This window comes from Vanacampus margaritifer, chromosome 17 (genome assembly GCF_051991255.1).
Source record: "Vanacampus margaritifer isolate UIUO_Vmar chromosome 17, RoL_Vmar_1.0, whole genome shotgun sequence".
Taxonomy (NCBI): domain Eukaryota; kingdom Metazoa; phylum Chordata; class Actinopteri; order Syngnathiformes; family Syngnathidae; genus Vanacampus; species Vanacampus margaritifer.
The window spans coordinates 5,662,352-5,677,210 of record NC_135448.1 but is presented as its reverse complement, the minus strand read 5'-3'; the positions used below and the strand labels follow the sequence as shown (position 1 = coordinate 5,677,210).

Below are 14,859 nucleotides of genomic sequence, written 5' to 3'. Positions count from 1 at the left end.
TTTTCATTCAGCATCATAGCCTTCACATGAATAAACAGAAATTGCATTTTCTAGGTTTTTGTTGTTGTTTTACTGTTCCAGCTTAGGGTTTTTTTTTTTTTACATTCATACACATTTATTTCTTATTTTTTAAGAAAACTGATCCTATTGCTCAAAACTTGATGTTTGAGAAAAACAGATCAGTTTTGGAATCGACATTTAACATAACAAAAATTGTTCCCCAGTGTAATTATTATTATTTTTTATTATTATTATATTATTTTAGAGTAAGCCTAGATTACAAGACCAAAACATTTTTGTATGATAAATCTGATATTATTTAATGTAATAGATTAATTTATCACTAAAAAATAGGTAGGAAGAGAACCTTCCAAAAATAATCATGTTAAGTCACAATTGCAATATTGAGGGGGGGGGAATTGTTACTCAAAGTCAACTTTTTTTTTTTTCTCTCATTCAGCGACACAGACCACGACAGACGAACTCCATCCCCAGACGTCATCATTCTGTCAGACAACGAGGCATCCAGTCCCAGAGCAACACCTCGCCCTGAAGAGCGTCCGAACCATGCAAACTTGGACATGTTCAAGGTAAAACGCTTGCCTCCCCCGAGCACAGAACACACTTGGCGTGCAGCAAAGTCATTTGCTAATTAACTCATTTTGTGTTGCACATCTGTTTTAACCCTGATTAACATCATTGTGAGGGCTGTCAAAAGTTCCGCCTTAATTGTTCAGGATTAATCAAGATAATTCATGTGCTAATAGGGCATTGCGTCAATAGATTATCTTGCATTGCACTTTACATAGTAAATAGGGCCCGACCGATATGCATTTTTTTAGGTCGATGCCGATACCAATTTTTGTAAGAAAAAATACAGATTAATCGGAAAATAATTTAAAAAATATATATAAATACAATGCATAAAATTATCCCCCCATTGATTTTCAATGGGTGTGACTTACGCACAAACTTTCGCTATTAAGATTCTCTGCTTCCACAGTCCACAGTATGTCCTTATCAAAACATTTCATGAAGTATACAAAGTTATTGTATAGATTTATGTGTCAATAATAAAATCATTCTTACTTGCTTACAAATGCTGTAAAGCATTCACATTTTCTTTTTCTTTTATTCTTTTTTTTATCTTGTGTTATTTTCACAAGTCTTGGGATTTACTGGGCAAACCTGCGACCTCAGGGATTGTATTTCTTGTCATGTCATGTGGAAATGTGTGTTAAGACAAAAATTTTAAAAAATTAAAAATCCTTGGATGTTTGCATCCTTACATTTTGAGAAAAGAAAGTCTTTCAATCCTTGAGATTTCATCTTTAAATCTATTTTAACTTCCTGTTAGCATTTGAATGGGACCCTCCCTTTGCTTTTATCATTAGCGTTAGGCTAGCAATGTTTTAAAAACAAATCATCTTTTGTGTTTAAATATACAGTGGATGTAGTGTGTTTAGTTTTACAGTTAACTCCAACTGCACTGTCATTAAACAGCTTAAACTTAACTTAGTGACAACAGAATAACCAGAATGACATACGCTAATGCTACACACTTGAACCGCGCGCTCCTGCTAATCGGCAGAAGGGCGTCTCGGCTATCTGAAACGCTTCGGACACTGAGACAGACACTACACACTCGCAGCCTCGCACCTATCGACGGGAATGCGCAACCGAGGGGCACAAAGACGGAAGCGCAAGTACTGGGACGTGCCCCACACGTCGCAAACCGGAAACGGAAACAAAGTTGATGGGTGAAAACTTGGAAGTCGGAAGTCCCGCCTCCCCCATGGCATATAGTCCATAGTAAATAAAAAATACAGCTCAGTTTGCGTTGAATCTGTGAAATGATGTGACACATGGCTTGCATGTGTATGTTGTAGGGTAAGACCGGCGAAGAGAGGCAGCAGATGATCAAAGCTCTGAGAGAGGAGCTACGTTTGGAGGAGGCTCGCCTGGTGCTGCTCAAGAAGCTCCGGCAAAGTCAAATGCAGAAGGAGAATGTGGTGCAGAAGGTCAGAGGGGGTCATCTTTCATATGCAAATCATTTTCATTAATTAGTTGACAGTGATCACATTCCATATTAGGATATTTGCATTTCTTTTCTAAATTCAAGTATTTGTGAAAATTATGTTCATTCACTTGATTCTGTGTCATCAGTGGCATGTTATTAGTTTTATTGATTGATTGATTGAAATGTTTTTTTCAATATTTCAACATTATTTCAATACATAAATAAGTGACAATAATCAAAGATCTTTTTAAAGTTAAACGCAACTGCAAAATGTAAAAACTATTATTATTATTTCATTTTTTACGGAGCTGATCGATGACGTCATTCATCAATGTGCAAATTAAACACATTATGGCCAATCAGAAAATGAAATGCAAACCATCAACGGATCCGATCAAGCCAGTCATATCCGTAAAGTCTAGAATATATCTTCAGTTATTAACCAAAAATGTCACATATTCAATTATTTTGGGGCTTTTTCTGTAACGCCAAAAGATGGCGCCAAATCCCTGGCTAGTAGGAAGTTGTGATTGGTGTCAAAGAAGTACTGTTATTGTGTGACTTTATTGGTTTCATTCTGATCATTGTGTGCAGGTTTCAGTGGTCCAGAATGCCGCCTCTTCTGGGCAGCCTCCTTCCATCCACGGCTCCCCTGGACTGGGGAAGCTTCCTGTACGGCCAGGCATGCACAACCCGGAGCCCCAGAACCTCCGGACTGCACAGGTTAGTGCACATTGTTTTTGTTTTTTTGTGTGACATTCCTAACCCAAATCTAAAGACACGTTTGGCAGAATTGAAACTTATATGCTTAACTCCTCCTCATTATGAATATGCTAATATTTTTACTTTAAAGTCAATGAATTAGATTTAAATACAGTACAATTGGTGACTATGTGTACAGCCTTATATAATGGTAGCAGATAGAAATCCAATTGTGTATCTGCTTTGGACCTTGTGATCATAATGAATTTTGGGGTGTGTGTGTGCGTGTGCGTGTGTGTGTGTGTGTGTGTGTGTGTGTGTGTGTGTGTGTGTGTGTGTGTGTGTGTGTGTGTGTGTGTGTGTGCGTGTGTGTGTGTGTGTGTGTGCGTGTCTGTGTGCGTGTGCGTGTGCGTGTGCGTGTGTGTGTGTGTGTGTGAGCTAATGAGCCCATCTCCTGCTGGAAGCCTTTGTTCTTGTAATATGTAGCTCTGCTCCTCCATTACATGTTGAGATTGTATTAAATATTCAGTGTGTGCGCATGTGTGTGTGCTGTCTTGTCAGCTCATTTTGTATCTACTATGATGCACTGCTGGCTTGTTAGTTGCTTCATCAAGACCTGACTTCCCTCTGCTGGCCTCTTTATATATCGTATCACCCGACAACAGACATTTGACTATTACCTTCCTCTGTCGAGTCATTCACTCTCAGTGCTGCCGATTGGCTTATGTCAGTTTAATTAAATAATGAATGACAAACACACTAATTCACTCACTTACTCACCCTTGAGCAAGCCGCCGTCCCCACAAGTGCAAATTTTTTTGTTTGAGTGTAAACACAACAATTTACAGCAGAGTGTGATTTAAATTTCCCCCTTGAAGAATCATAATGAGTAAAATTTTAAAGGTAAACAAAAAAACTGGACTAACGATATCTTTAGCTTTAAGAATGAGTACAATTGTCATTCAATTTTCTAAAATGAAGGGTTTCATTGTTCTTAAAAATAACACAAACTAGAAGCTACGTTTCACACCTTGTGGTCATACAAAGACAACCTTTGCTGATTTCTTACTAACCAGTGCCACAAATTGTCTTTTGTTTTGTTTTGTTTTTTTGTAGCTAGCAAAATGCAAAATTTTGTATAGGGAAAGCTGCAAAGAAAATGTTTTTGATTTTTGTTTGGAGATGTTCGAGACCACTTTTTTTCAGACATCCGAGTACCGAACTCTTGAGTAGTCACTGATACCAAGTACTTTTGATGCATAACATTAAAAATAATTTTAGAATGACCTATAAAGCCCAGTGTAGCATTTGTTCCTAAAAATGTATTATTTAGCCCAGAGGTGGGCATCGAGGGCCGGAGTCCTGCAGGTTTTGCATGTTCTCCAACACAGCTGATATACAATCAGCCCATCAGCAAGCTCTGCATAAGCCTGATAATGATCCTGTTGATTGGAATCAGCTTGTGTTGGAAGTGAGAAACCTCCAAAACCTGCAGGACTCCGGCCCTCGAGAACCAAGATTTTTTCCACCTCTGATTTAGCCCGAATGACATTGTGATATATCATCACCTTGTTAAAATAATTGGCTGTCATTTTTTTTCCAGTTTTTTTTTTGTCTAAATCATGTCCTTATGATGCAAATGGTTTAATTTTTAGTGTTTCCTGAAAAAATTACTTAGGCGATTATTTATGTGACCTGCTAGGCATAGCGAACTCTGGCTAAAAATAGATTTGAGTGGTCAAAAGTTTCCATTTTGAGATTTCTCCACATACCCTCCTTAAGGTCTCTATTTTCCTCTTCCAGCAGCCCAAAAGTTGAAATTGTATTCAAAGTGTATGGAAAAAAAAGTGATGAGTCAAAAATGCAGACTTCCTGCAGACAAGCAAGTATCATGATGACTATTTTTGCAAAAACAAAAAAAGTGAGCATTATTGACTGACATGCTTGTACCTTATTTTATTTGTGAATTGGTTCAAAGGCATAGGAATGGCTTTAGTTAAATAATGTACATGTTTTTGCACAAACCCCTCAGCTATGACCCGCAGGTCCCAACGCAAGGCTGCTGGCCAATGTTAGAATATAGAACTTTCACCTTTTAAAGGCTATTAAAATGGAATAATTAGTACTGAACCATATTTTGAATTCATATTTTTAAGGTCAATTGACTTGTGTACATTTTAGTCATCCACTACTTTACTTAATGTGCAAAACACAATTGTAAATTTTGTACTAACAATAAATGAAGGAAAAATATTCGCAAAAGCATAAAAGCCTAAAAAAAAAAAAAATTCAATGTGTTAGAAAATGTTTACTTGTATACCAATTGACTATAAGATTAGGAAACTGATTATAATTTCACTGAAATGATTAAATGCATGTTAGCTTTCAGCATTAGATAACGCTTTTCCCCGCTTGAACCACATTTGAGTACATTTGATGGTTTGATACCAACTGACGATCATATCAGGAAAGATCAAATTGCAGTTCAAGTTTTCTTTATATCCATTTGTCATTTAACTGCAATTAAAAATGTGTAATTTCCACATCATTTATCTTTCAATTTACTTCATAAGCACATGCATTGAAATCTTAGCATTCAGCCAATAGCATTCAGCTTTTTAGCATTCGCACGCAATTTCTGCAGAAATTACAATTTGTCTAGTTATACTGAATGTTCTTTACTGTAGTGAGCTAGACCAGGGGTGTCAAACTCCTTTTAATTCAGGGGCCACTTGGCCTAATAAACTATAAATTACAACACGTCAAAATATTTCCAGTTTTTTTTTGTGTGTGAAAATAATTACAAGTACATTTTGAAAATATTCTAATTTATTATTATTTTATTGCTGAGTAATCTGAAATTTCCTAACAAAAAAATATTGCATCAAATCCTGAGCAACGCTCAGATTTCAGAACGTCATTTAAATGGTGGTCAGTGCGCCCTCCCGTGGACAAAATTAGCAACAACAGTTAATTTTAGTGAAACACTGCAGTTTGTTTTTCTGTCCTCACAGGCCAAATTGGACTCCCTGAATGGGCCACTTCTGACACCTCTGAGCTAGGCATCATTTGGTTTTTGGATATATTCAATATTTTGGGCAGGTTTTGGTCATTTAGTAACTTGTAAGTAGTTCCAAAGAGTATTCCAGTACAGTATTCTATTTAGCCATCAATACGACCATGGAAAAAAATTAATGACAACAATTTTATTTTATGTGATTTTGATTGTGTCCCGCAGTATGTCCTACAGACAAAAAACTTTTTTTTTTCTCTCTCTCTTTCTCTTTCGGCAGGGTCACACAGTCATCAGGTCAGGAGCCAATTCAAACCTGCCACCCATGCTCATGTCCCAGCGAGTGATAGCCCCCAATCCTGCCACATTGCAAGGACAGCGGCTCTCCAAACCCGGGATGGGGCGCTCCAGCATGGGCAACGCAGTCAGCTACCAGCAGGTAAGACTTACCCGGAAAAAAAGTGCATTCAGTAAGTCTCTTCGACAAAGTGGAATATAGACCAAAGACCATCATTACCCTAATTTTCAAGATTACAAGTTACATTACAAAAAAAAAAAAAACATACAATTTGGTTCAAAATTGGCTTGCAACCAGTTCAGGGTGTACCCCGCCTACTGCCCGAAGCCAGCTGGGATAGGCTCCAGCAACCCCCGCGACCCTTGTGAGGACAAGCGGTTAGGAAAATGGATGGATGGTTCAAATACAACACACTGGGCTTCCACACATTCCAATTCTGTAGTCACCATGACTGCAGATAAACATGGTGATGTTGCTGCACCCTAAAGAATCTTGCCCAATGCTATTTGCTCTTTGCATCGCACTACATGATGAAAAATTAATGTGTACCGTATAACATTAGAAGATAAATAAATAAATACTACAGTAAAATACATACTAATTAATACCATTCGTTTATCATTGTTGAAATTAGTACATTAATTAAATATTTTTCAATAATTAAAAATTACTTTATTATATATGCATTGATTAATTAATTTATGTATTGTTAATTATTGAGTATTATTTTGATAATTAATTATTCACTATTTTCAAACCTCTGTGTCCTTGTTACTCTCGTCAATCCACGTTAGCCCCTCCCACTAGAAATCGAAACAAGGCAGGAGAAATGTTTGGACAAACAAGATGTTTTTTCCTCGATTTCACAGTCAAATATATATGACGTGTCACAGATTACATATGTTCACAACAGTGTTATTTGAAATAACTAAATCTGCTCAATAAAACACTGTTACTTGTATAATTTATTAATTTAAGTCATCATATGTAATGACCATGAACCAGTATAATTAATAATAATGATGCATTTTATTCATAATGCACTTTACATTTATAAAATGTATCTTAGTGCACAGTACATGCAACAATAAAAACAATGCAAGCACACATTACAGTAGATTTAAAAACTAATATAACTAATAAATAATTAATAACAAAGAATTTAAAAATAATTATTAAATCATTTATTAAAGGGGAAGTCAACCCAAGAATTGTCTTAACAGTAGTATGTTCTATATTCTAAACAAGACTTTCAGATTAATATTGCATTTATGGAATATAAGTTAAGCAGCAAAATCTATCTGTTTTTATTGATCTTAGAGAGCGGCCACTTGCCGTCGACAAAATTACATCATAGTTGCTCAGTAACGACCAATCATGGCTCGCCTGGTGTCTGAAGCTGAGCCGTGATTGGTCATTACCTGAGCCTTGCATAAAGCATATTATTGTTAAGAATTTTTGGGGTTGACTTCCCCTTCTAATACTGCTCCAAATAAAATGAAAATTCAGCCAAATTAAAACATCACAAATGACAAAAACAAAATAAGTCATTCTGCACTTACAATCTAGTTGATATATGATCAATTTTAAACTTCACTGGTGAGTAGTAAAAAGAAAAGAGGATACATTAGGGGTTCCTTGATTATACTGATCGCCTCCGTAGAGCCTTCTTAATGCTTATTATGTAGTGTGATTCAGATCTTTGATAATATGGCGATGTGAGATGTATTGGATCAATGGAAGTGAACACACACAAGAGGAATTTGGTCATCAATCGCAGAACCTGAGGGTGTAAATAAAAAATTTTGAAAGTGGCCAGAATAAGGTGTATACATGTATTCTAAAATCTATTTAATGACTCTCCAATTGGAAGGCCACAATAAATGGCCTCCCTGAAAATGTGTAAATAGAAGTTAATGAAATTAGTGTTCAAATGTTAAGCGTTTCCTTTTGACTAGCAAGATTAAGGTTTGAGCCATTCACTGTGGCAGAGCAATCTAATATGCCACTGATGAAAGCAAGCAATATCTCAGTTTAAGTGATTGAAAAGATGAAAAGTAATTGTTTAACATTTTCTGGAGGATATAACTAGCAAAGAAAAATGTGACTTAATCTCTTTGGCAGTATTTTTTGTTGCAGAAGTGAGTCATGCCCTGTCACTTTTTACACGCTATTACAATATAAGTGGGGATGGGCCTTGAAACCTTAATTGCTCAGCCTTGTTAAAGCAAGTGATGAATCTACTGAGCTGTAAAAGCTCATCACTTTCACTGTCTAGACCAAGCAGACAATCACGTTCTTTCTTTTGGCAGCACGGATATCACAACTATAAATATAACAATCAAGTGGTTCGGTATGTCTAACAGGGTGTGGTAAATGAGCGCAATTATCAAGGCATTGTATTCATCTGATCATTTTCTTATTTGTGTCACGGCTTGAGAAGGGAGGACCCAGATGCAGTGAGGTAGGAGAGTCACGGCAGGGATGTGGATAACTTAGATTTAATGTACCAACAAACGTGAACATAAAATCACGCACACAGGCGGACAAAAGTAAACACAAACTCACGCGCACAGGCGGATAACAAACAAACTCAAAATCACGCACAGTGGCGGCAAAAAGGTCAGTCATGGGCAGCAGGAGAAACTCTTGTAGGAGCGGGTCCAGTCGGGTCAGGAGAGCGGCGTCTCAGAGTAATCACCCGACACTCCTTGCTGTGTCCATCAGGCTTTTATTCTGGTCTGATGGCATGATGGGTAGCAGGTGTGTATGGTGGGCTCCGCCCACCAGCTGACCCAAATCATGACAATTTGCATGCTAGCGTGTTGAAAGTACTCGCGCTATGTGCTAAAGTGGAAGTAAAGCTTGAAAAAAAGTATTTAAATAGAAGTTGTGATTCAACTACTTTAAGCAACAGGGGAAAAAAGTACAAATATAATAATTTATTTTTACTGTCAATTATATAAATAACAACAACATAGATTTTGATAACTGCATACAAAATCGCTAAACTTGCATTAGTGGTATTACTGAGAAAGAAAAAAGCAAACTAGGATTGCCATCAAAACAACATAGCTTAGCATAACATTGCTTTGCTAATGCAAACAGACAAAAAAAAAAGCTAAATTAGCTAATGCTAAACTGCTAAACTAAACTGCTAAACTGCAAAATAAAAATGCACCTTACCTGGTTTTGTTTTGGGGGGTTTTATAATTAGACTGAGAGAAAGTGCAGATATATGTTTTTGCATGTAAAGTAAAAAAAAAATTAAAAAAAACATGATAATGCAAACAGACACACAAAAAAAGCAAAATTAGCTAATAACTGCGCACACGAAAATGCACATTACCTGGATGTTTTTTGTTTTTGTTGTTTTGTTTTGTTTCAGATTAGACTGAGACAAATGCATATATGTGTTTTTGCATCTAAAGTGAAAAGTTCTGCTAATGCAAATGGACAAAAAAAATCTAAATTAGCTAATAACTGGGGGGGGGAAAAAGAGGGGAAAAAAGCACCTTACGGGGATGTTTTTTTTTCTTTTCAGATTAGACTGAGACAAAGTGCAGATATGTGTTTTTGCATGTAAAGTAAAAAGTTGTAAAAGTATACAAATAAAATATTTGTACGTAGATACTTCCCACCACTGTTTGCATGTTACACCTTCAAGCCGCAAAAGGCTTCTCATTATTGAGACCAAATATTTGTGTTTCCTACACAGGCCAGCCAGCAGGTGGCAGCATCGCAGCGATCAGGCTCCAGCGCCATGTATATGAACCTGGCCCACATGCAAGCGGCTGCAGCAGCAGGGGCCAGCGGGGTGGCGGGCAGCCTGGGCGGAGCCTCGGCCGTCAGCCCTTCCAACCTGTCAGGCTCCGCCAGCGGAGGCGTGAATGCCATGGCGGACCAAGCCAGCAGCCAGGCTGCCGCCAAGCTTGCCCTGAGAAAACAGCTGGAGAAGACGCTGCTGGAGATCCCGCCGCCCAAACCCCCTGCCCCGCTCCTCCACTTCCTGCCGTCGGCAGCTAACAGCGAGTTTATCTACATGGTGGGCCTAGAGGAGGTGGTGCAGAGCGTCCTCGACAGTCAGGGTAAGCATCCCCAGCCATGAATCTGGTTGTGAAAAGCTTTTGAGATGATTACTCAAAGGTGACACGCCGACTGGCTGGGTTGTTGTCCACTTGTCAACACACATGACACACACAAGCTCCTCCTCCAGCTATAATCTTTAGTAAAAAGTTGCCACTCTCCTTTGAATGCCAAATCCAACGTCAGTAAAAAAAAATATATTAAAAAAAGTCACGTATAAATATTTTTTTTAAGAGGAAGGCTAATTTCTAAGAAAAAAAAACTGTGAATCTATGACTTTATAAAGTGGCAAATTTGCGAGAAAAAAACTCAGAAACTTGCAACAAAAAAAAATACACGTAGCGTAGCTATAATCTGGACACCGTGCTGACTTTTGTCCACCCACGTAATGATTAATTTGTGGTTAATGTGACGGAAAACCGCAGATTCGGCATATCAACTTAGCTACTTGTACAAAAAAATACCAAAATGTATGAATGTGTAAATAATAATTCTGGAAACATAAATGTACAAGTAAATATACATTTTAACAAATTAACTTAAATGCTTGATCTTCAGGGTATGGACCTTCGAAAGCGAGGCGTCTTTGTCGCTGGCAGTACCCAACGCTTCAAAGTGCAAATGCTTAACATATGGTTAAGCTCTGCTAAAGCAATTACTATCTCCTAATTTGAAAACCTGACCGAAAAGTATTGGCACAAACATCTGAGTAGTACGCTATGTGTATTTCTAGTAAGTTTCTGAGTTTTTTTCTCGCAAATCTGCAAGTATATTTGTCATAAAGTTGCGAGTTTTTTTTTCGCAAATGCGCCACTTTATAAAGTCACAAATTTGTCAGTTGATTTCTCGTAAATGTATTCGTTTTTTTCTCGCAAATATCCCACATTATAAAGTCGCAAATTTGCGAGTTGATTTCTCTTAAATTTCATAAATTTTTTATCGCAAATTTGCCACTTAATAAAGTGGCAAATTTGCCAATTTATTTCTCGTGAATGTGTACGTTTTTTTCTCACAAATTTGCCACTATATAAAGTCGCAAATTTGAGAGTTTATTTCTCGTAAATTTTTCTTAGAATATTACCCCTACTATATAATTATACGTGGTCCTCCTAATACACGGTAAATTTGAGATATTCAACCACTATTACTTATGATACATTAAAAAAAGAAACAATGAAAGCTAATTAGAATTTATTTACCTACAGTATACACAACCCAGCTCTACTTGCTATACGCCTCTGATCACCTCCGGTATATTGACATTTTTAATCAAGAGATTGCTTACTAAAAGCCATTTTGGGCAAGTCAAGTTATAAACAGTCAAGATGAATAATACCCACCAGTTGAATGCGCAAAAAATGATGTGATTGATATAGACGTTAGTCTGCAAGTTGTTTATAGTCGGCTCTCTTCGACTTTAATCCACAGGTAAACTGCGAGGCACGCTTTCCCGCATGGAGCCGTTCTTCTGTGCCCAGTGCAGAACTGATTTCACCCCCCACTGGAAGCAGGAGAAGAGCGGGCGAATCCTGTGCGAGCAGTGCATGATGTCCAATCAAAAAAAGGCTCTCAAGGCAGAGCACACCAACAGGCTGAAGAATGCCTTCGTAAAGGCCCTGCAGCAAGAGCAGGTCAGCATCAAAATGGCCGTTAAAATATTTTCTCTCATTATAGGGAACCTTGTTGCCTTAGAGACCAATTAATTTCCATTTAATTTCCGTGTATAGTATATATATTTTTATTTATTCGTTTCCATCTAGTGCCACTTAAGATAAGAAAGATATGATTGAACTGTTGTTGTAAAACTAGAAAGCGTTTTAGTTCAGTTTGCATTAGAGATTCAATTCAAATTGGCTGCAATTTGGGGGGGGGGCTGCTTTATTTCCCAATGGTCATAAAGCTCTTTATTTATGTATTTATTTATATGGTGCCACTCCACAAGTATATATATCATTGTTTTATGAAACATGCAAGAATGAAGTGATAAAGACGCATATTTCTTTAATAACAATAATAGTATTTTGTTCCTAAATATGACCGCTTCCTTTTCAGGAGATCGAACAGAGGCTGCAACAGGCCGCCCTCTCACCCAGCTCGGCCCCCAGTGGCCCCAACGCCTCCAAGACTGACTCCCTGATCCGACATCATGCTCTCCGCCAGGTACACAGCCTCCAAAACTTCCACAATTCCTGCTTGGAGCTACATGGCAGCATGTCGATTATTTTGTGACTATTGCAAATACTAACCACCCGGCTCAAAATGCACATCATGTCCTTTACAAAGACAATGTTGCATCATTTGTATCACTTGCGCCATATGCATACGCCGGGATCTTTTCAGCACTTTATTAGTGGATTGGGTGAATGGAAAAAGGCTACAATACCACATCTAAGTAAAACATATTCAAAATATTTAGACTGTCCTTTGGACAGTTTAATGAAGCAATTTTGGCTGTTGTTCAGAACCACAACTTCCCTCTTCAAAGAATGTCTTTCATCTCAATGTCTGTGTGTCAACAGCATGTGAAAGAGAACACGCAGAACAAGCTTTGCGACGAAAACCATCTGACGCTTGCGTCAATGGAGCGGGCGGTTTAGGCCAGTTTATACTCACCTGAGCAAGTTCAGCAATACGTAATAATATTGTTCGTCAGCGTGACACACGAGACAATGTAGCAGGCGGTTTAATCTGGCTCAAACTCACCTGAGCAAGTCAAAGTGGTATGTTACGATACTGTTTGTCATAGTGAAGCCCTGAGGCAAAGAAGCAGCCGGTTTACTCTGGTTTATACTCACTTGAGTAAGTCAGGTGTAGGTTATGACACTGTTTGTCATAGTGAAGCCTCAGCCTCATATATACATATATATATATATATATATAAATATATATATATATATATATATATATATATTCGTGATGCACCAAATATTCGGCCACCGAAAATTTGAAAATGGCTATTTTTGCCATTTTCGGCATTCAGCCGAAATAAAATTAAAGCCGAAAGAATATGGCCAAAATAGATTGTGGTGACGCAAACAAAAAAACGCTGCAAGCAAGCATCTGTTTGAATTAAACAGCGAACGCGGGGGTTAGTGTCCGTCTTTTCTTCTCGCTGGCATTTCACTGTGTGATTTTGCACCGGTCGGTTGCAGCAGCTCCAGAGGTCATATTTACGTACGCGTTCAACACTGTTGCCTGGGAAAATAGAGTACCGTAGGTGATTTAGTCCACTTAAAACTCACCTGAGTTAGTTTACCAAGCTAACCGCTACTTTTTCTCCTCAGGCTCCCCAACCTCAGGCTTCTATGCAGAGAAGTCTGTCCAACTCTGCGCGAGGCGTCCTGTCTAACTTCGCCCAGGCCTCTCAGCTGTCAGTGGCCAGCAGCCTGATGGGGATGAGCGGTGCAAAGCACTGTGGCAGCAGCGGAGGCGGTAGCAGTAGCAGCAGCAGACTGCAGCATGATAGCCGTCGCCAGATCTACAACATCCCAGGTACCTTCGTTGTATATCACCCTTGTTGTTGTTTAGCAAAATATTAGCAACCAAATGGTCTAAGTTGGCAAGACTCACTGTGCACTTGTAAACTAGGTCCTCTCTGTTTTACAGCCAAGTTGTTAGTGCAAGCAGTGCAGGTCTACTATGAACTACAGTACTAGAACATCTGAACTTTATTTGAGGTTAATCAGAGGCACTTTAAATGGTGGCAAGTGTGTGTTGAATCCCATTTGTCAGGAGTTCAAATGTGATTGGTTCATTCTGAACACAGCCACAACCTAGGTATAAGAGGGTGTGCACACTTGTGCAACCGCATCTCAATTGTTTATTCTTTATTACAGGGTTTTTCACTTAACTTTGTTTATCAGTATTTTTTCTGGTTTCATTATTTAATCTGCAGTGGCTGATTTCTGTTTGTCAATACCCCGTGGCATTATGATAAAAGTGCTATGTTTTTAGCATTTAGCCTACATTTACATGTACTGGAATGGGGGGGGGGCATGGGGTGAAACACACAAAAAAACACAGGATTTTTTTTTAACGAAAAACAGCACCAGCTTCTGTTTTTCGCATTATTACTAAAATAATGCCAGTTGGTTGACATGTTTGTATACTTACTTGCTCCATCAAACGATAAACCTAGCTTACATTAATAATGATAGTATACAGTAACAAAAAGTATAAAACATTAACAATACTGTGTGTGTTACAGTACATGCCTTACCTTAACTGAGCCAGTAAGTCATATAGTTAAAGGTACTTTGGACATGTGCGCGGGAAAGTGTCCGCCATTAACGGGTCTGCAACAAGTCACTTGAAGTTCCGAGGTAAAATAATAATAATAATTACTCCAAAAAACAGAAGCTGTTTTTCTGAATATTTTTTTTCTCCTGTTTTTTTAAAATAATTTTCCCCCTGTTTTTTCGATAAATTTTGTTTCAGTTTTTCTGAGCAGCGGTGGCAAATCCAGGTCCAGAAAGTAAAAACCCTGCCACAGTTTGGCTTTAGACCCTGATGCTAGCTTGCTAGCTCCCTAGCAGGTAAACAAGTACCAATGGAGCTAGTAAGCTAGCACCTGAGGCTAAAGCCAAACTGTGGCTGGATTTGACACCTCTGTTTCTAAGTAATTGTCCTCCTTTTTTTCCAGAATATTTTTCCCCCTGTTTTTCGGAATATTTTTTCATCACAGAAAAAAAGTATTCAGTAAAACAGAAAAAAAGAATTAAGAAAATCAGGATATTACGA

At 38.0% G+C, this 14,859-nt stretch overlaps 1 protein-coding gene across 1 annotated transcript in view; it reads left to right on the top strand.

Annotated features, from left to right (window-relative positions):
- The window catches only part of gatad2b (GATA zinc finger domain containing 2B), a 75,932-nt gene that overhangs the window by 52,201 nt on the left and 8,872 nt on the right, over positions 1–14,859 (top strand). Inside the window, exons 3-10 of the mRNA XM_077548504.1 lie at positions 461–590; positions 1,890–2,021; positions 2,615–2,743; positions 6,016–6,174; positions 9,752–10,121; positions 11,548–11,750; positions 12,172–12,279; positions 13,404–13,611. Coding sequence (XP_077404630.1) covers positions 461–590; positions 1,890–2,021; positions 2,615–2,743; positions 6,016–6,174; positions 9,752–10,121; positions 11,548–11,750; positions 12,172–12,279; positions 13,404–13,611 — 1,439 coding nt within the window. The remainder of the gene's footprint in view (positions 1–460; positions 591–1,889; positions 2,022–2,614; positions 2,744–6,015; positions 6,175–9,751; positions 10,122–11,547; positions 11,751–12,171; positions 12,280–13,403; positions 13,612–14,859) is intronic.